The sequence below is a fragment of the Grammomys surdaster genome, unplaced genomic scaffold, assembly GCF_004785775.1.
Source record: "Grammomys surdaster isolate TR1022 unplaced genomic scaffold, NIH_TR_1.0 66, whole genome shotgun sequence".
NCBI lineage: Eukaryota > Metazoa > Chordata > Mammalia > Rodentia > Muridae > Grammomys > Grammomys surdaster.
Genome location: NW_021604568.1, coordinates 16,121,704 through 16,144,014, shown reverse-complemented (window position 1 = coordinate 16,144,014; position 22,311 = coordinate 16,121,704). Strand labels below are relative to the sequence as shown.

Sequence of the window (22,311 nt, the reverse complement as noted above, 5' to 3'; positions counted from 1 at the left end):
CTCTTCCCCTCCCACGCCCTTTTGAGTATCCCCCCCTTTTTTCCCCTCTCAATGATATCATTTACTTTCAAAATTACTGTGGGCTTGCTATTCCCTGTATTTTTTAAGATTTATTTCTCTGTTGTCAGTTCATTATCTCATTCCTGTGTAATGTAACACTGTTGACTGCTGCTGTCTTTCAAACAAGAATAGTGGCCACACGTAACCTTATGTGTTCTTGCCCATGTTGGGCAGTATTACTAGAAAGCATGAGATGGGGTGAGGGGGACCTAGGTCACATGTGCTGGACTTGTTCTTCTGTTGTCAGGGTCACTTAATGCTCGAAGCAGTGCTGAAGACCGGTCTCCAGAGAATACTAGCTCCTCAGTGGCTGTGGACAACTTCCCAGAAGTAGACAAGGCCATGCTGATTGAGAGAATAGTGAGGCTGCAGAAAGCCCATGCCCGGAAGAATGAGAAAATAGAATTCATGGAGGACCACATCAAACAGCTGGTTGAAGAAATAAGAAAGAAAACCAAGTATGTATTACTATGGTAGCATGATGACCTGTGTCCGAGGACGGCCATCTGCATGGCCTCAGAAGTTGATGAAGAGCTGATGTTTTCCATGGGGTGCATCATGTTGTCCAGGCTGGCCCTGCATTCCTGGGCTCCAAGGGTCCTTCTGCGTCAGCTTCTTGTGTAGGTGGGACGGCGGTACTATACCTGCTTAATAATTCTTAGAGCATCAAGGTCTCCATCTTTTTGGATCACCTGTTGTATTCTAGCTTTGGGAATACAGAGATGGAAGAAAACCAAGCCTGTCCTTAAAGGTAGAATATCAGGAGAGAGAGTGTGTGTGTGAGTGAGAGTGTGGAGGGTAGTGATTTTGCTTTTTAACATACTAAGATTATTTTGGATTTAAAAAAATATATACTTAGCCTTTAAAAGTGAATGATTCTAAAATATATGTGGAGTTTTGAGAGGTTTTCCCTACTGCTCAAAGGGGTAGTAATCAAGTTCATCTTGGTAGAAGACACTCTGATGTCTTGGGATTAGGTCATCAGTTCTTTAAGCCGCTGTGCAGCAGAGTGTGTTCTCTGGATTTTCAAATTAGTTACTAAATCTACCAAGAGCAGCCTTCCCTGTGAGGGAGGGCCAGACCAAGCTCAGCTCCAACTGACCGGCCCACAGTTGAGCTGCACCGAACCTCCCAGGTGCTACACTTACTTCAATAAGAGTTGTCTTCATGTTTTGAGTCTTCTGCTGACCTCTTAAACAGTTATTTTGAAAAACGTTTAGACCTGTAGAAAAATTGTAAGATTTTAAAAGAAAGAGCAAAATAGAGTTCAGTAGTAGTTTAACAGAAAATATTAACAGAAATCAAACCAATAATGACTAAAATATTTACATACATGTGTGGAAAGAAACAGAAGAGCTGTGTTTATACTTCTTCAAATACCATTATTCAACAAAAAGGGACGGGTTAAGAGACAGTCTAATACATAAGGAACGTCTAAGCTAACTTAGGTCACTGGCCTAACCAGGGTGTACTTTATGCTGACCGTCTTTATGCTTGAGATTCATTGCTTCCTGCAAACCCCAGTGTGTGTATTCTGCAAGCACACAGAGTATCATTTTGTTTTGCAGAATAATTCAGAGTTACGTTTTACGAGAAGAATCAGGCACACTTTCTTCAGAAGCATCTGATTTTAACAAAGTGCATTTGAGTAGACGCGGTGGCGTCATGGCGTCCTTGTACACATCTCATCCCGCTGATAGCGGGCTAACACTGGAGCTCTCTTTGGAAATCAACCGAAAATTACAGGCTGTTTTGGAAGATACATTGCTAAAAAATATTACTTTGAAGGTATTTGTGTTTCTTATTCATTTACCACTCAGTGACCAGGGCAAGATGGTGCCTCTTCCATAGTCTCCTAGCATCAAGCTGGTTTTCTTTCTTTTTTAAAAAATATTTATTTATTTATTATTTCTATGAGTACACTGCAGCTGTCATCAGACGCACCAGAAGAGGGCATTGGATCCCATTACAGATGGTTGTGAGCCACCACATGGTTGCTGGGATTTGAACTCAGGACCTCTGGAAGAGCACTCAGTGCTCTTAACTGCTGAGCCATTTCTCCAGCACCAGGCTGTTTTTCTAACACAGGATGCCATGATACCCAGAAATAAAGTCAGCTTAGTTACTGGACAGACACAGAAGTGAACTGTTTGCTTCACAGTGGATGGTTTTTGCAGAATGATTATACTTAGTTACAGCTTTGTAATATTACAACATTTATTTATTTATTTTTTTAAGCTGTTGTCTGACCCAACTTTTCTGTCTTTGCTATGCATGGACTTGATAACTTGTAATAGATTTTAAAAGTAGTTTTAAACCAAAGTAATCATCATGCATTAAAACTTGCTGCAGCTGCAGCAAAAAGATTATAACTTGGGGCCAGCTATGGTGCCACACACACTTAATCCCCACAGAGGCAGAACTCCTGTGAGTTTGAAGCCAGCCTAATCTGTGTACATAGTCAGTTCCAAGACTACATAGAGAGAGCCTGATTCAAGAAAGAATTATAACTTTGAGATGGACAGGCCTATTTCCCTAAAACATCTGTGTCTGGATTATGTCAGTACCAAGAATAATCACTCGGTTTCACAGTTTAGTAGGCAAAGGTAGTTCAAAAGGTATTTACTTAGTACTTCTGTTTTCTCTTCCCCCCACTTATTAAAGGAAAACCTGCAAACACTTGGAACAGAAATAGAACGCCTTATTAAACACCAGCATGAACTGGAGCAGAGGACGAAGAAAGCCTAACACAAAGCTCTTGCCTAGTAGACAGACGAGCCACAGAGCAGCAGGTGCCACTGTCCAGTGTCCTGAAACAGTCCCTGCTTTGTGTCAACTAATCAAAAATTGGTTTTGCTTCCCTGTGTAGAGGTGCCCTTTTCTGAATGGGTGTGTGGCGTGTGTGTGCTGTGAGCCCACTGTGAGCTCAGCCAAGGTCGTTTCTCTGCCGTGCAGTCAGCCTCCTTGTCACTGACTCAGGATTTAATTTGCTTATTGCCCTAAAGTGCTAAACATTAGTACAAGGGTTAAAATACCTTTACCACAGTCCTTTCCGTAGTGGCATCAGCCTTTGAAAAGTATTCCTGAAATGAGAGGTGTTCATCATCCAACCATGCACTATTTCTGCAACACAAAAAGAAACCTAGAGGAATTATAAAGATTTTCAGTTCTAATCTGGGCACAGTGATCACCCCTGTAGTCCTAACTACTTCGAAGGCTAAAGAGGATCTCTTGAGCTCATGAGTTCAAAGCCAGCCTGGAAACATCTTAAAACCCCATCACAATTTGCCCCAACCACAGAATAGCCTTGGGTTGTGGTGTAAGGGTGTGTGTGGTACTTAAATCAGTTCTGAGTTTACTGACAACTAGACAGGAATCTGGCTGTAGGGAATTAGCTCAGGCTGGGCACTGATGTCAGGTCTCCTTACCTGACATAGGTATGTTTTTCACATTTGAGTTACTAGTTGAAATTTTAAAATCTTTAGTGATATAAACTATGATTTTAAACAATATGTGAACTTAGAATTTTCCTGTGGATTTGCTATATTTTAAAATGTGAAATGGATCCAGTCATTAGAACAGATAAATGAAGACTTTGAAACTGAGATGCTTTATGACAGGCCTTAGTTTTACTGACATTGTGTAGAGGGAAATATAAAGGGCTTGGGCCGAGGTTCTTGTGTGCCCATCACATAAGGAGGCGCTCAGTTTCCTCAAGTGCTGTTTCCATATGTTACTTAACAGCTATGTCTTCAGCCAAAGGGACTTTGGAGCAGAATTGTGTATCTTGTTGTATGTTTACAGTATTTAAGATGTATACTTAAATGTTGCCAATTGAAGTGTCCACACTTCTGTCATTGAAGTTTTCTCAGTTGGTAGCTTCTCATGCCCCAGAACCTAACACACCGCACTCTGTTGAGGCTGTCTATATCCTGGGAGATCTTGGAACATATTCAGTAAGCTTCTGTTTGGGTTTGGGTTTTTTGGGTTGGTTGTTGGTTTTTTGTTTGTTTGGGTTTTTTTGTTTTGTTTTGTTTTTTTGGTTTTTGTATTTTCCTCTTAAGGAGCTTGAGCTTTGGGACCTACAGCTTTAAAGAACTGTGTGGGCTCTAGCTGGGCATGGCAACACATGCCTACACTCCCAACACTTAGGAGGTGAAGGACGATTAAAGATCAGCCTCAAGTACACAGCGAGTTGGAGACACCTTGGAAACCTGTACTATAACAGAATTGTGCAGGCTCTAAAGATTTTGATCATGACGTCAGTGCCCTTTTAATGTATTTTAACATTTCCTCCAATCAACATTGATTATAAATGTAATTCACTAAATACTAAATGTCAGTATAATGTCTCTTTGTGAATATTATCTGTTATTATCCAAAAAAGTATCTCTTAGCTTCAGTGTGAAAATGCATTCAAAGTTGTTTTATTTTGAAGATAGTTGTAAAAAGTACTAGTCATAATATGTCTTGCTCTTTTTATTATTAATAATTTATTAGAATAAAAAAATAAGAGGGTAAGTGCAATAAATTGTGAATTATTTTCCCATGTATTCCTAGACATACTTGTAGCACTCAAAAGGTCTACATAGCGTAGGCAGTGTAGCTGTACCACCTGGTTCCTCAGGTGATGCTGATTCTTGAGCTACAGCAGTTGGGTTTTTAATTTCAAGACACAAAAAATGCGTAGTGGAGACCAAACAGTGATCGTGTCCACAATGTTCTGTACCTATATACTTTTAAAGTATATACACATTTGGTATAGAGTGGGGCAAGCTAGTATTAATATTTGTGCTGCCATGTACTTGAGGAACTTAATAATGAAATAATTTAAGAATATAATTACTAAAAGCCATGCTTTGATCATACCTACTGTCCTTCCATATCTATGAAGCTTAAAAAGCTGGAAAAGTTCTATTTTCTTTTTCATTAGGCATCTCCTGTGTCCTTTCATATATGGTCAGGACTGAGCAAAATAATGTGTAAGAAACAAGTGTGTGTCCAAGAGAACCTGCACTGACTTATGACAAGCTCCTGGGGTAGATTTATTTCTGAGCTTCTTATGCTCATAGAATATGTGGAAGAGAGACCCTGAGACCAGAGTATGAATTTATTTGATCATTGTTAGTTACAAATGTAAATGGCTATTTTGGTTATTTAATAATATTTTGGTATCCTTGGGCAAGAAATTGGTGTGCATGCACATCTAGGTGTGTATACTTCCCTGGTTTTCACCTGAAAGTGAGTGCTGTGACTCCTTTTTTTCCCATACCACTTGAGATTTTGAGTCTGTTTGGTACATTTGGACACAGTGACCAATTGTTGGTGGTTTCATTTTGTTTCTCTATAACCATTTAAAACGACTCGATCAGGCTACACAGGTCATCTATTCATTTAAGAAATACATTTGCCTAATAAACACTCCACCAGGCACCCTACAGGTATTGTGGTTGTCACTCTCCAGTCCCTTGGGACTTGTGGTCTCATGACAGCAGCAGGGCAGGTCTTCAGGCTTCAATCTCGGGCTAGCCTTTATTACTGGGCTACTCGCTTGCACAGGTAGATGAGCCAAGCACCTCAGCCTCACCTGGAGCTCTGGCCTGGGAGAGTGTTGCTCCCATGGTGCTCTGCACAGCTCCTAACTTAGAAATCCGTTAGACTTTTAGCGCTTTGTGACTGGTTGACTGGCGCCTGGTTCATGCTCCTGAAGAGTCCGGTCCTATTGAGCAGCTTCTGAATTCTCTCGTACAGGTTATTGGTTATTTTCTAAATATTTCTACAAGAAAATTTAGCCTAAAATTTGGAAGAAAAAAGACCCAGAAACTATTAATACTGTAAATGTGGTACACATTACCCTGGTAATGATTTTTTTTATAAATAATGACATTCATGCTTTGGGACTGTTGATTCTGCTAATCTGTTTTTCAGGAATTTTTTTTCAGTTAATTTTCATACTAATGTTATTAATTCTTAAGAAACCAATTGGTGGCACTAGTGACCAAAAGTTGTCAAAGGTAAACAAGAAAAATAATTGAAAGAAGCAAACTAAATGAGAGCGTAGTTGCATATTGAAATGGATGTCACCTCTCCTGGGCTCTGGAGGTGCGTACGGCTGTCTCCATACCTGCTGTTGTCTTCCCTTCCCGAGTGCATAGATGTCTGCGTTGTATAGGTAAACCCTGGATTACACTGTGCATTCTGTAAATACTCTGTATAAAGCCATGCTTTTTGGGAAGTCTGTGTACATTCTGTACTTATTAAATAAGCAGTGCCTGTTTACCAAGTTGTATCTCAATGGCGTCTTTAGTGACTTACACACTTCACATAGCCCACAAACCACTTCTGCACTGTTAGCCAGACTCTTCCACAGTTTGGTTGTAGCTTTAAACTGGATTGAGTATTCCTGCTCCCCACATGGATCTCTGTCTATCAAACATGACTGCCAGATGTGATGTTCGACTTAAACTACAGACAGGAAAGCCGGACATGAGTCCCACAGGCTAGAGAGTGTCTTACGGGGCTGGTGACCTTGTGGTGCGTCCTGATGTTTCACAGGCTGTGGACCTTAAGTGCCCACGGTTTCCAGCTCCGTCAACAGTAAAGAATCCCTGTGTGCTAGAATGGCCTTAACTTCCTGGGGTCAGTGTGAACAGTGGTTCACATCACTGGGGTCCCTTCCATTAAGCTCATCACATGAGCCATTCATTCTTGGAAAAGCTCCCCTGAAATCCACACCTGTAGAGTGCAGATAATGGCAGTGTCCTCAGAGCTGCCTGCCAGGAACCAGTGGGGATCTACCCAGACAGGCTGCTCCTGCTGGCTAGCCATCAACTGGCTGTTAAACTAACAAAACCTCGAGTTCAGTCGTCTTTCATTATCCAAAGACCGAGCTTTTACCAGACCTACCCTTTGAAATGCTAGTTTCTAGGTGCAGTAAACCACGAGCTACACTCCCTTCTGGAGTGACTGCGTAGCGTTCCCATGGAGTTTGTCTTTAGAGATTAATGAGCATGCCAAGGACAGGAAGTAGGGTTTGTGGTTTACACCCTCCCTTGTGTCTTTTGCCTCAAGTACTGTTAAACTTGCTGGTCAATGGTTTTTGTCAGCATAGCTCTGTAGCTCCTCTCTACAGCTACAGCTCTGTTGGCTGGTCACCTGCATAGGACAAACCCAGTGGCCAGGTCCCATGTTGCCCTGTAAGTCCCTTCTGTCACTCAGATGCCCCTGCCAAAGCAAGCATTTCTTTGGAGTTGGAAATAGCCTGTTCCTCCATTCCGAGTTTGGCGTGAATGTGGCCAGAGTGAAGGATTGTATTGAGAGCCCTGCTACGAGCCGCTAACTGTTGGCATCCCTGACTGGGCTTCAGAAGCCACGCAAATCACGCTTGACACAGTGAGCACTTAAGAACTAATTGCAGCTATTTAGGAAGGGTTTTTTAAAGGCACGTACTTGCCTGCAAACACTACCTTTTAAAAACGCATGGCTAAATGTCTTCTAGGTGCCATGGCACCAACTTCAAACATACAAAAAAGGCAGAAGTTCCCAGTGCCCTCTGAGGCCTGGAGATCCAGTTTCAAAACTAAACTGCAAAAGACTATTCTCCAATTCGGAAACAGCTAAAAATAAGTCTTTAAACTTTTCTGTGTATTTTACACAGTAAAACAGCAACCGGTGTGTGGTTTGAGCTTCCATTCAGATGCTTGGGGCTGCATGCTGCCTCAAGCCTGAAGTCAAGTGTCAGGGTGGCTGAGCAGTTCCCTGTATCTGTTTTTAAAGCAGGATTGTAGGTCTGTTCCAAGGACATGACGGTGGGCGTGCCCATGTGCGTGGGTGTGTAGGATAGGGAAGAATGTTTGAAGGGTCACTCTTGTTCTCCAGATAGTCTGTTATGTAATTTAAAGGTGATAATTAGCAGTACCAGTGTTAGAACTCTGGAGATTACAGGCAAGATGCCACGCCACGGAACTGTATTCATGGCTCAGTATTCTAACAGGAATCTCACTGAGTTGTCTAAGGTGTCTTTTGAATCACTGTGCAGACCCAGGAGCCTTGAACTCGATGCCCCAGCCTCTGTGCTCCACCAGGGCCTGACCTAAGGTTGCCCCTAGGAAAAGATCTTTAAAGCCACATTAAGAAATTGGGGTATACTGCATCAGATTTTTCCCAGGTTAGCCCTGTTTTTCAGAGATTTGTTAACAGAAAAAAAATAAGGCTTAGAATATTAATATGATTTTGTTGGACTCTAAGATCCAAACCGAGGGACGACGCACTCCTGCAGAAACACGGACGGGGTTCGCTGCAAAAACATGAGGTTTATTGATAATCAGTACACTAGGGTTCCCTCACACGCAGGCAAGAGGAACCCCGAGCCAAAGCTGAGAGCAGTTTTTATACAGAGTTCATAAGGGCAGTTTTATCTCTTAAACAATAACCACAAAGGCTGACCTCAACAACCAATCCCAGGCCTGGCCCCTAGGTGACTCAGATTTGCACATTATCTTTATAACAATGAGTGTTAGCTAAGTGGCTTCCGTTTGCCCAGATTTGGGCCAGCTTCCTGATTACCTATTATCTTGAGCCCTTCCCCTGGAATGTGTATGTAAGTCTTTGGAATGTGCTCCTCCCAGGATTGTCCTGGGGCAGTTAATTTTTTGAGTTTAAACCGAAACCTGCGATTCTTTCAATTTTAAGTTTACACTGAGACCTGAAATTCCTACAGTTTGTGAGTATGCCGAGTAGGAATAATCCCGCTTCAGAGATGCAAGGACAAGTCCGTATGCCTGAGGTCTGCGGGCCAAGGCTTTGAATTCCTGTGACTGTCGACATGAAGCGTGACCCCTAAAGTCACGAGTCACCCTGGGTAATTCTGGGTATTTTTTCTCGGTATAAGAAAAGTAGCTACATAGATGGATACAGATCTTCCTCAGAGTGGCTGTTGTGTGTTTTGTAGTTTACTGGATACTGTGTTTACATAGGAAGCAAAATAGCACTTAGAGTTATTCTGGTCAAAGATTAAATACAGCAGGGTGTACAGCTTTTGTTTGTAAGAACAGTTTGTTCTTCCTTTGTGGCGATAAGGAGTACTGTTAAATCTAAAAGATAAACATACCAAGAGGGTCAAGAATAACCTAGTCAACTGCTCTCTGAATGAGGCTCAGCCCACCCTGGGAGATGAAAAGGACACTAAGCCTCTCCATGAATCCGATGTCTTTCCAAGTGACAAGTCCCACACCCCAGTAAGTGAAAGACTTATTTAGATCATTTCCCTCCCCTTCCCCCAAACTGCAGCCAGGGAAAACGGAAGAGGAAATCACTGATTCGGTTGCCCGTTGAACTCAGTAGAGGTTTGGGGGAGGAAGGGATTGAAGGAATGGAGCACAGTATTATTTCCTGGCAGTCTGGACAATGGGCAGGTGCCCCTTCAGCTTTGCCGTGGGATGCGCCTGTGCCCTGCTCTGTCCCGACTAACACTGTTTTCCTGCCCCATCTCCAGCCAAGACCACCAGAAAAAACAGAGATGCCCCAGACTTGGAAAAGTCCTACCTTGCCACTACTGTGTTACCTGATACAAGTCTCTGATCTCTCTGGGTTTCAGTTTTCTCTCTGCAGATGAAGGATGATAAGGCTTCCCTAGCAGAGAGAGCAGTTCCGTGGTCTAAACCGGAGACTGGGAGAGCTCAGAACTGTGATGTGGGTGTCTGACTAAGCTAAATCCAAAAACCAAAGACGTGGATGAAAAATGCTTAAGGTGATAACGCATGTGCTCTCTCAAACTTGTTGCTTTGGTAACATAACCTTTCTTAAAAAACAAAACACTATGTCAGTACCTCTGTGGAGATGAAGCACACCAAGCCAGCAGGTCTCCCCTTAGGGATAATGGGCTTGTATTTTACTTTATAATCTACTTACAAAACTATTTCAAAGGATGCTTACACTCCCACTGGCTCGGGTGTTCTTCGAGGCTCATGTCGCATGCATGGCACTGTGCAAGCGCATGAGGCTATGAGGAGAAACAGGAGCAGTGTACCTCTCGCCGCAAAGACCCCGTTCAACGTTGTGATTCCCCTGGAAGAGACAAGATTGGAAGGGAGTGTGTGAAAGAAGGCTGTGGCAGGAAAGGAGCTGCTTCCTCTCAGATCTGCTGTCCAGCTCTACGCTCAGGCCCTTGACACAGACAGCGCCTGGGTTGATGGGGGCCACAGCCAGGTAGGTCTCTAAACACACTGGAAGAATGAAAGTGGCCAGTGTACTTTCCCCTCCTGGCTCCCGTCCCATGTTCTAGGCATGTGTCCTCTGGGGAAGTGTCCAGGTGGCTGGAGTCCCTTTACTGTTAGCTCTGAGAATGTTGCACACTGTGTTTTAATTTTATACACCCCCTCCCAGTTCCTCCCAGATCTACCCTCTTCCCTACTTGTGTCCAGTCAACCACCACCTAGCAAGACCAGTTTATGTTTCCTATATAGTCTTGGATGTGTGGCCTTCTGGGGCATGATTGGCTAGCTAGGGGCAATGTTCTTAAAATGGAGTGTCCCTCTCCCAGCCTATCAGTCACCAAGGGCTCCCTGGCTAGGGGTGGGTGGCACTTCCCGTCCACCTGCCTTCTCCATGCTGGGTTTTGATCTGGCATGAGCTTGCACAGAGCAGTGCAGTCTTTCAGAGGTCGTAACATGTAGTGTGTAGGGAAAGAGTTAGGAATGATCTTTGGCTAGAGACATCTGCTTCATGTTCTTGGCCCAAGGTGATGGCATCTTTTTTTCCCTTGTTACCAATCTTCAACAAGTTCAACAAAAATGATGAGATGCAGATGAATAGAAGGGACCTTCAGGAGTTGCCTAGTTAGAGGGCTGTACCAGCCTTGAATATCACACGCCACCCAACAGGAAAACTGTCTCAATGGGATGTCTTACATGAAAGTCTCAACTGTTCTAAAGTATGGACAACCTATCGGTTATTAATATTTAATTTCAGGTGAAGGGCAACTTTAAAATAGTTTGAGAAATTATTTTGAAATAGTTTCCTCCAAATAGAAGATTTTGTTCTAAATTTAGCTGACAAGCTAATTATCATTCTCTGTCAAATGGAATGCTTCTTTGAGTTGCTTTCAGTTGCTAACAGCAGTACCAAGAAATTTAAGCTGGAAATGCCTGGTGCTTTCCACAGCTTGAGTGACATGTAGCTGACAGTGGGGATGAGGCAAGACTATAAATCCAGCTAACATGAGGAGACAGCAGAGGGACCTGGGCCTGCACGGACAGCCTGGGCATGGGAGGTTTCAGAGGACACAGCTAGCATATCCAAACTTCGCATGAGCATCGCCAGAATCCATAAATCTGCGGATTTTCTCAAAGACCGTGAGGGGAAATGAAAGGCAACTTATCCCAGGGGTCAAGTGAGGTAAATGGAGATCTACAGTCTCAGAGAAAAGGCAGAGTAATGGCACGAGTCCTTCTGGACATCTGGGGAACTCGTCAATGACCGCATTACCACACAGTGAGAGCCTCGGGTGAGAACAGAGTCTCAGTGGTTTTGACCACATGGCCTTCAGCAAGTGTGCAGCTCTTTTCTCTCAATGGAAACGTCCCCATCTTGAGGGAAGCTCAACAGACTCTGGGAAGAAAAGCAACAAACCCTGACAAGTCACAGGAAGCTCTTGAAACTTACAAGATTGCAGGGTCCCTTCCTAAGGTTGCACAAATCATGGTTGCTGGGAGAGGAGATGCTCCCGTGGGTTAACTCAGCCAAGTGCAAGGTGTGTCAAGGGCTCCCTGATCCTCTCCCATACTGAAGGGGGCTTTGTGGTGAAGCACTGTGTACTCACCCATGTTTGTTAAGTAACTGCAGTAAACCCACTGGCTGTCTCCCCTAAGCCTGGGTGCAGTTGTTTCTTTGGTCTAGCCTCAGTACCCTATCTAGAATGATCAGATGTTCAACCATTCCACTACTAACAGGCACACACGTGTAACACCACTAGCTGCTGCTGATCTAGGAGCACTTGCACTGTCATACGTGTCAGGACATATATAAGGGCAGAGGCTTTGCTTTTCCCCTTTCTCCCAGCTGCATTAATCTACTGCCATAACCATGAGAATGTCCTGTGCCTGTGACAAACGGTGCTATTTCACATAAGTTTTGTTAACTCATTTGATGCTTACAAACAAACAGATAAATTTATCTGAGGGATGGACAAGCCAAGTAAGGTTCCGCAGTGTTCTTGAGGTCACTGTTAACTAGATGACCAGCCGCAGAGTCAGTCTGAACCCAGGCTGGCTGACAATTTTAAGACTTGTGCTCACAGTGACATCCATGGTGTCAGACTGCTCAGCCCCAACACAGTACCAGGCATAGAGAGAGCATGCGTTCCCCACTTACAATGGTTGGGATAAAGCCAGTGTTCGCTTAAGCGCCATTTGTTAAAGCAGTCACAAGACCAAATTACACAGTGCCAAAGAAAAATTAATATGAGCGTAGGAACAGTTATCCCAGTGGATCGCCATGTGGTCATGTTTTCCTGGGTCGTTGAGATTAGTTTGTACAACACAAGATACAATTTACTCTGCAGGTCATTGCAGAAAGTTATGCAGTGCCCCCACTATTGTAAAATGCAAAAAATGTCACATGTTTCTTGCCAGGGTGGTTGGAAAGCTTCCTGCTTCTTGCCAGTTTCTCAGCAAGCAGGTTGTGGGAGAGGGCACTGACTGGCAATGACAGAACCTGTCCTGGCAGTGGGCTGCCCTTTGATAGAGGCCACATTTTAGCTGGAAGAAGAGCTTAGATGTGTGGATTAAAAACAGAAAACACTGTCTTGAAGGGTCTTTTATATCTAGTTTTTAATCTTATGGATATATTTTTATATTTTTAGAAATCCTGTTTCCTGTAATGAAAAGTTCCCTTAGAAATTTAGCTAGAATTCCAAAGATATTTTTATAGTTCAAGACAGTGTGAATACTGAACTTCCTTTTTCATTGAGTGGAAAAGAGTTAGTTTCTCATGGTTAAATTCCATTACCTATTATAAAATAAAGACGCTACCTTTATAGGCAAGATCTGCACAAGGTTGGGCCCGCCAACACTGTCATGGAAGGAGGAGGGCTCATGGCACCACACCCGCTTTGAGAGTTTACCCAGTTAGAGATTGACAAGGGGGGAGACTTTGTTTTGGTGATGCAGCCTCCGGTAAGGTAGCCTGCACTTATAAGGGACCCCAGTGAAACTCACCAGGTGACACACAAAGACACAAGCCTAGTAGAGTAGAAGGGAGGCAAGAATCTGCACGAATACGGTTGAAATGCATCATGCGCATGTATGAATATGTCATAAAAGAGCCTGTTACTAGATATAATACATGCTAATAAACAAAAGATGATATTGTCCATGTAGGCCCAGGATTTCAAGGCCAAGTATAGTTGGTGACTTTCTGACATTTCTTCTAATCCCAGTAGTTGGTATGGGTAAAATGTCTGTGAACGTTCCATGAAAGTTATAAAGAAATAATTAAGTAGAAAAATAATTTATGGCTGTAACCAGTTACTGCCTAATTGTCCCATGAAGAAGGGAAGCGGCAGAAAGCCTGTAAGCAACCTCAAGAGTTGTGAGCATATGATTCCCTACCGCCCATCTCTCTCAGTGCTGTTAATTTCAGCCATTCTCAGGACCCCGACTCTGGGAAGGCACACTTCCTAAGTGAAAAGAAGAAAGTGACCTGACCCAAGGCAGGTTGGGGCAAGATGAGGTAGCAGGGTTGTCTTTGAAACCTTGAGTGGCTTTAAAAAGCAGAAGCCAGGGAACTAAAGGGTTTCATTCATCCCAAACAATAGACGGCTCTATGCCTCTGCACACACTTGAAACTCTGTAAATAGGAGTACGTTTTTATGCTATCATGTTTACTTGGGACTAAGTGTTTATTTCCATGTTGGGGAAGTTTGTCAAAAGAAGACTTTCCCACTACGTACTAATGGGCTTGGTTGTATTCAAGGGCTCCGTGTTTGACTTTGGACCAGGGCTTGTCACTTCTGCTATATGAGTTATCATTAACAGATCTATTCACAGGACCTTTCTGGGAAGCCTTAACCAAAATGTTTTGTTGGTGTTGGTCAGAATATGCATGTAAGTCCCTTGCGTAACTCACTCCCAGCTTTTACTCTAGTGCTGACATCTTGGCATTATGAAATTTGCATTAAGCCTGGGTATCTCATCGTGTTTTGTTTAAGATTAAAAAAACATTGTGGTGTGTGTGTGTGTGTGTGTGTGTGTGTGTGTCCATATGAGTGTATGCCACATGTGCAGGCATCCTTGGAAGCCAGAATCGGGCATGAGACCTCTTGGAACTGCAGATACATATGGCTTCAAGCCACCAGATGTGAGTGCTGGGCACTGGATTTGCATCCTCTGGAAGGCAGCAAGTGCTCTGAACTGCCAAGCCATCTGTTAGGCCCCATCGCAGGATATTTTTAATTCCTTACTAATTTAATATGTGGGGCTGGAGAAATGGCTTAGTGGTTAAGAGCACTGAGTGCTCTGCCAGAGGTCCTGAGTTTAATTCCCAGCAACCACATGGTGGCTCACAATCATCTGTAATGGGATCTGATGCCCTCTTCTGATGTGTCTGAAGACAGCTACAGTGTACTCATAGACATGAAATAATAAATCTTATTTTGAAAAGTTTCCTATGTATACAATACATAGGAAAGATACAATGTATCTTGATCATATCAACCCCAACTCCTCCCTTCTGCTGTACCTGGATGACCCCAACACATACCCCCAGTACATTTACGTCCTCCTCCTTTTCCTTCTTTTCTCTCTCCAACTTTTCCTTCTTTTCTTTCTCCTCCTTTTCCTCCTCCTTCTTCTCTAATAGCCCACTGGATCCAGCTAGTATTGCTTGAGTGCACATGTAGCCACACTCACTCCAAAGGAAAAATGACTCTTCCTCCTTAGCAGCTGTCATTAGCTCCTCTACCAGACACAAAGACTCATGAACCCATCCACCACCCATGCTGGAATTACTGGCTGGCTTGATCTTCTGGAGATCTTCTGCAGGTAACCATGACTTCTGTGAGTGCACGAGTACAATAGTCACACCATTTCCAGAACACAGCACTTCCCAGCATTCCTCTCGTCCTCTAGATCATCCTTTCTTCCCATTCCCCTATTCTTATGGAGGCGATACACTGCCCCCTTGTGGTGGTGATATTCTGTCCCCTTGTGGAGGTGATACACTATCCCCCTTGTGGAGGTGATACACTGTCCCCTTGTGGTGGTGATATTCTGTCCCCTTGTGGAGGTGATATACTGTCCCCTTGTGGAGGTGATACACTGTCCCCCTTGTGGAGGTGATACACTGTCCCCCTTGTGGAGGTGATATACTGTCCCATTTTGGGCTCAGCAGTCAATGTTTATTCTCAACGTTTTGACCAGTGTTGAGTCTCCTCACTGACCACTGACCACTGCAAAAAAGAAGCCTCTCTGACCAAAGCTGAGAGTAGCACCAGTCTACAGGTATAACCATAAATATTTAGAAGACAGTTTGACAGCATATTCATTTAATAAAGCAATACAGTGGGTCCCCATAATATGGCTTATGACCACCTCATAATGAGACATGCTTGGGATGACAGACCCTTGCACTGTGCAGCCAGTTCATGTGGCTTCTGGTGATCCAAACTCAGTTCTCATACTTGCATGGCAAACATTTCTGCCTGCCTTCACCTGCATCCCAGACCTATTTTAAATTTTTATTCTTTTTCGGTGGTGAGGATCAAACCCAGGGCCTTAGACATACTCATGGTCTGCCACTGAGAAGCAGCCCCAGCTCAAGACTGGGCCTTGAAATATTGGATCACCTGAAATATTAGCTAAGTTAATTAAAATTCCACTGGTGGAATACAAACTTGCAGTGTGAAGGAAGTGTTGGCCAAATGGCTAAAAACGTATAGTCTAGCATCTGCCTGAGCATAAGTCCCGGTTCTGTCATCAGTTTGACCTTGTGTCATTCTCTTTGTGCGCAGAGGATGTCGATAGGAGATACGCTCCAAGGAATTATCTGAGGTTCATTACTGTGACATCTGGATGAGACAACCTTGGACACAATCTTGTAGGGCTCAATAAACATTCCGTATTGTCAACACAGCGTTCAGAGCACCGGAGTGAAGCAGGGCTCTCAGGCCTGAGGGTAGGCAGCATAAGGCTATAGGCAGGATGGAAGGCTGTAGTCTGGAGAACAAGATGTACTTGAAGCCTTTGCTACCTCCTCAAACAATCCAGAGAGCAAGACACAGAGGAGAGACAGCACAGAGCCTTGTCCAGGGACAGAGATTGCATGTTTACATATGTGGACAGGACATTTTTACATATGTGACGTCTGTGCTATGAAGCATAGGAGGAAACAAGTTATCACTTGTCACAGATTACCAGGCCACAGCTCCACAGTAAAGTGGCTGGCCAGTATCATGGCGCAGATTTGAAGTCAGTTCTGGTGAATGGACCTTTCTCTGATGGACCTCTTAAGATGGACTTTTAACTTTGAATTAATTTGCAACTGCACACGGTTACCATTGAGTGTATGTGGAGGCCAAAAGACCACTTGTGGGAGTTGATGGATACGCTCCTTCTATCATGTGGTTCCAGGGCTCAAACTCAGGTTGCCAGGCTTGGTGAGAAGTACCTTCAGGTCCTGAACTGTCTCACCGACCCTTAAGATGGCTGATTTAAAAAAAAAAAAAAACAATTTGAATGAAAGAAATAAAAATCTAGGCACTCTGTCGGAGCGTGGCAGCTCCTAGGTTCTCTGAGAGGGAAGTGCAGACTGGTGCCACTAGATGGCAGAGGAATGTTACCAACCAACCAGCCATCACCACCCAGCCCGGGAGGACCTCACTTCAGGCTTATCAACCTGGCTGTCTTCAGGATCCTCCAGTATCTGAAATGTGAGCTGTGCTCCTTGCTTTCTGAGTCAGGTGATCTCAGACAGCCTTTAGAGCAGTTCTTCCCCCCCAACCCCCCCCCCCCCATTGCAGGCACCAGCCCAACAGTATGACTTCACTCTTGTCCAAACTCTAACCCAGAAAACACTGAGTGCTTCCCGACCTTTGAGACGTTTACTTCCTACTCTCGAGGGTAGACATTTGGAAGAAAGGACGTGCGTGCGGGCCGGCGCTTTGCCTGAACCACTGTGATGTCATCTTCCTGCCCACACTGGCCAGACCCACACTTCTACTCCAAGAACAGCAAGCAAATCTACTGCTCTCTCAGTCTGTAATTTCTTAATCTCAGAAATCATTCTTTTGAGATAATAAATGGAGTTGCTGGCATTCCAAAATTTGAGAAGCTGGTTTGAGTTGAATCTAGATGATGTAATTAAAGGGCTTTACTTTTTGTTGTTTGGAAGATAAGGCCATGAGCCTAGCTGAAAGCTTTTGTTTGTTTGTTTGTTTGTTTGTTTTGTTTTTGTTTTTGTTTTTTAACATCTAAACTCTAGAGCAGCTGTCTCCTGTCCAGGAAGAGTTCAGGATGGGAATGATCAAGCTGCCTGTAAACAGCTATTTTAATGTCATGTTACAACCAGCAGAACCAGCCAGGAGAGCAAGGTGTGGTCTGCAAAGGATTCATAAACTTTAAGACAGTGTGAAGGAACACATCAAGGTGGCAGGCACTGGCTTCTCACGCTATGCCTGGGGAAGGAACTGTCCTGTCTGGGTAAGGCTACGTTTTCACCCCCTAACATACCAACCGATGAACGAACGTCGTTCATCCACCCAGCCTCTCTGTGAATGAGAGTCCCCTTATCGAAGGGAGCTTTCTTGCAAACGAGCTACTTCTTGGTTTGGTGGGGCAAAATGGGAAACCCAACTTTATCTGAGGTGGATAGCTTCTTATGAAGCCAACAGGATCGTCGGTCCATTTCAAGGCAATCCTACCTCCCCTCTAGTGGGGAGCTGGGCGCCCCTTCTCTGGCTTCCTGGATAGGGCCGCTGGAGCTGTCGGCAGACCAAAGGACACCAGCAAGGGAGCTCAGAGAGGCCAAGGGCGGTTCTGAGGCTGCGCTGAGCTCAAAGGCGGGGAGGAGCCCCACCCTCACTGCCGAGCCTCTCATCCCTTTGTCCTGGTGCCTCCGTGCTGGGCTTTGAAAGGTGCCATCCAAGTGGCAAGCTGGGAACAGGTCCCCTTTGGAGCCTGCAGCCAGCCACTTCTTTCTGTAAGCGGCCCACCACACCCTCTCCCCCGCCCCCGTCTTTGATTCCCGCGTAGTGGCCCACTGCCCTGCCCCCCTTTTTCCTTCAGGATGCTACACTTCACCCGGCTTTGAGGATTTCCCAGGAGCAGACCTCTTCGTGGGTGACTGCTGGCCTCTCGACGCCTCCCTTCTTCACCCGTGAGGTCCCTGAGGTCCACTGAGCCAAAAGGAAAGCAACCCTGGGTTGCTCTCTCTCTTCCAGATATGTTTCTGGCTTGAAATCTGGGGGCTCTTCCTCAGGAAGCTATTTCCATCCGTGTATAGCTGGAGACATTGCTGGAGCTTTGATGATAAGTTTGGTGAGATGGGGTCCAAAGGCAGCTAACTCGATGGTCGTGTGCTTTCTGAGCACACTTGTCGAGGCCCCTGGTTCCAACACCAACACCACCATCACCCCTCTAAGAGGCAGCTAGAGACTTACAGCAAACAGAAACACAAGCGCTCTGTGGTGTGGCGCTGGGAACCAGAGCAGTTGTTCTGTGGGAATCGTGGCAGTAGTCTTCCATTCCTGTACCTCACTGTGATGGTTGATGAAGGTCCTACAAAGTGTGACATTGCATACGTCACTGGAAGACATGCTGGGGGAGGGGGGGATGTGTGTGTGTGCTCCTCACACCCCTAACAGGACATGTCTAAGGTTCCCACAATTCCAGAGTCACCGTGCCATAGTCCAGGAAAGGATCCAACTCCACCACTTGGCATGGAGATCACAGATTGGAAATTGGCTTTTATTGGTATATTGGGATGATTGCCAAGTGTATATATTTGTTGATAGGGATCTAATGACCTTCCTGAAAGCTACAAAGATGCCAATAAGAAAAATGGCAACCCAGACTTCTCATGAATCCAACCCATTATCTAAATTAATGAGCAAGAACATGAGATCTCATAACCCTCAGCTTTTAGACCTAGAGCCAGGCAGGATGCAATGTCATTATGATCAGTAGACCTTAGGCAGAGCCTGGCTCCAGGACCCAAAACTGAGCCTGCTGCTGCGTCTGTGAGTATGGACTATGTCACTGTCACTGTCAACAGTTACTATCTTAGCCAGATAGTGAGATGTCCTCCTTCTGGGAAAGTCAGCCTTCACCCCTGCCCCCACCCCACTTCCAGGAGGGACAAATGTAGCTACAGCCCTGTAGGCAGAGGGAGTAATGGGGCACATACAGAGAGACTCCTTAGCCACCCATTGGAGCCACGTCTGTGCCAGAGAAAGTCTTGTTCCTTGTGGTTTGAGAACATTCCTTCTGGGGTTAAGCCCAGTTTGGAGCCTGTGAGCCTCCAACCCAAGGCAAGGAGGAAAGAGAGAAATGGGTTCCTCATGTAAAACCCTGCTCACACCCGAGTTTCAGTTCCATGTCCCAATGCAAAGCAAAAGACCACAGACTGGAGTCACCAGGAGGCAGTGGACAGATCAACAGCAGAGCGTGGCTGGATGGGGAGGGGGCTGGGAAGGGGAGGGGGTAAGTGTGCAGGCCAGAAGGCTGTTCTCACTGCCCTTGGCTCTGCCTGAAGATGGCAGGTTGTTTGTTTCCTCAGAATCCTTTTCTCTTTCTGGTGCTGAGACACTGGATCCTGGAACAAACCAGGACAGATAAAGAGGCTTACCTTAGCTTTCCTGTGGAAAATCCATGGACTATGGAACAGAGTAGGAGCCCTGGATCGTCATCCCCCATACCTGGAGACATTTTGCTATACATGCGATTTGAACAATGTGGCGGTCAGTCAGTGAGAGCCACTGTGCATCGCCAGCTATGCGGCAGAGTTGGTTCCCATAAGTTTATTCCAGAAAGGATTTACAAAGTGCAAGACTTGACAACTGAAGTTCACTCTGGCTCTTGCTAAGCGCGAGCCCTCAGGAAAGTTTCAGAACCTGGGAACCTGTGTTAGTCTGCAGTGGCAGCCAAAATAAAACAACAGGGATTAGGTGGCTTAAAATAGAGAGATTTCCCCCCATATTGAAAGCCAAAACTTCTGGACAAAAGTGTGAGGAGAGGTTGGCTTCTTCTGCTGCCGGCTTCCTTCTTTGCAGGAATCTCTTGCTGTGTGATCACGTGATCTTGCCTGGGTGTTTGTATTTGCACTCTAATCTCTCTTTGTAAAGACACCAGTCAGATTGGATTAGAGCTCACCCCAGTGACCCCATTTTAATGTAATTACTTCTTTTAAGGCGTCATCTCAAGCACAACCACAGTCCAAGGTTCACATCCTGGGGATTTGGGAAGGACATGATTCAGTTTCCTCACTGGTAAAATTGGAACCAAATTTGTTCTCTTTTCTTGAGATGCAAATGAGATCAAGTAAGAAAAGGAACCTTGGAGGGTTCCAAGTGCTATAAATAACAGCAAGCTGTCACTCTATAGGTAGGACAGAGAGCTTACCACAGTGTGTCTTGTGGGTGGGTTGGGGTCTGTGAAAGTTTCAGTCTTTCTGCACATCTAACATTTGGAGACCAAGTTCCCTTTGGAAAGATAAACTTTCGAAGATACAGCTAAATGTCACGTCTTCTTGGGAATTTGAGCTTTGAGAAGTAACACTAGTCCCTGGATCTGTCCATCCTCTCCGATTACATACACGTTCTGTGTTAGAAATGCAAACGGAAGTGGGACTGCTGGAAACCATAGGGATCTGGGTGGGGAGAGGACTTCCCTCTGGTCTCTGTAACTTGCTGGGAGCCTCTCTGAGCATAGTCTTGTCTTTGGATGCTTTCCTCCGTCACCAAGGCTGTTCAGGACCTGGACACTTGGAGGTCAGCCTGGGTCTGGGACTGAGGCTGCATGATCTAAACTAAGGCAGGGACAGGGTTCAGGTTCTGTGCTCTTCGGTCTCTAATACGGGATAGCTGACCCAGCGAGATCGTGTTTGCGCCCAGAAGCCATAAGAATTTACACTTGAAATGCAACGGTGTCTCTTCCCACCCAGATCCTTATGGACCTCAGCAGCCCCACTTCCGTTTGCATTTCTAACACAGAGTATGTATGTAGTTGGCGGGGATGGACAGATCCAAGGACTAGTGTTACCTCTCAATAATACTATAATAATGAAATGCTTAGAAGACTTCAAAATAGCTAAAAGACTTTAAGGCTATTTGGACTTGTTTTTTGATAGCAAGAGAAGCACTAGTAGTTTTTATTACAGAGTTTCTCCTTTGGTCAAGTGTTGGAGCTCCAATCCAGGGCCTTGTGCATGCTAGGCTGGTGCTCTACCACTGAGCTATATCTCCTGCACATATATGTCTATGAAGTGCTGAAGAGTTAAGATCACAGAACGTCAAATATACTATCCCTAGATGGCAGTGGGGTTGGTCCTGGAGTCCTTTCAGATACCAAGATTCATATATTCTTACGTACATTATATAAAATGGTCTAGTGTTTACATATAACCAACCCCCCCACCATGTACTCATAATTATCTTTGGATTACTTATAATAATTAATTCCATATACACATTATGCAAATTGTTGCTGGAATGCATTGGTTAAGGAATAGTGAACGGAAGAGATTAAGAGATTCTGCATGTTCAATGAAGGAAAATTAAAAATCTGTATTTTTTTAAACCCCAACTCAGTTGAATCTATTGATGCAGAAGGCTGAATGCAGGGTCATATGTCTTTCTTACATAATTTGAAATGTTTGAAGTTGAATGAGGAACAAAACACCTTGCTTTCTCTTGCCACTACCATGGGGACCCTGTTAAGCCTTAGTTCTTAGGACCCAGTGAAGGAACAGTCAGAAGTACCACTCTGCCCTCCTGGAACATCCAAAGCAAAGAGACAGCTCAATTGCTTTCTGGTGCCAGGCTGCAAGTCTAAAGTCTTACTGAATAAGAAAAAGGACAAGATACAAGACGTTTGCAGCCATTAAAACAAAACAAAACAAAACAAAACAAAAAGCCAGAAAGCCAAAACTGGGCAATAAGAAGGCTCAGTGGGTAAAATCAGGTGCTTCCACTCCTGAAAACCCAACTTCAAAATCCAAACTTACAGGGCAAAAGGAAGGAACTATACCAACTGTCCTCAC

At 44.6% G+C, this 22,311-nt stretch overlaps 1 protein-coding gene across 1 annotated transcript in view; it reads left to right on the top strand.

Annotated features, from left to right (window-relative positions):
- Ccdc186 (coiled-coil domain containing 186) overlaps positions 1 to 6,343 on the top strand; it is a 32,582-nt gene extending 26,239 nt beyond the window's left edge. Inside the window, exons 14-16 of the mRNA XM_028775435.1 lie at positions 308 to 518; positions 1,629 to 1,848; positions 2,725 to 6,343. Of these exons, the coding sequence (XP_028631268.1) occupies positions 308 to 518; positions 1,629 to 1,848; positions 2,725 to 2,808 (515 nt within the window). The 3' untranslated portion in view covers positions 2,809 to 6,343. The remainder of the gene's footprint in view (positions 1 to 307; positions 519 to 1,628; positions 1,849 to 2,724) is intronic.
- Positions 6,344 to 22,311: the final 15,968 nt, after the last annotated feature.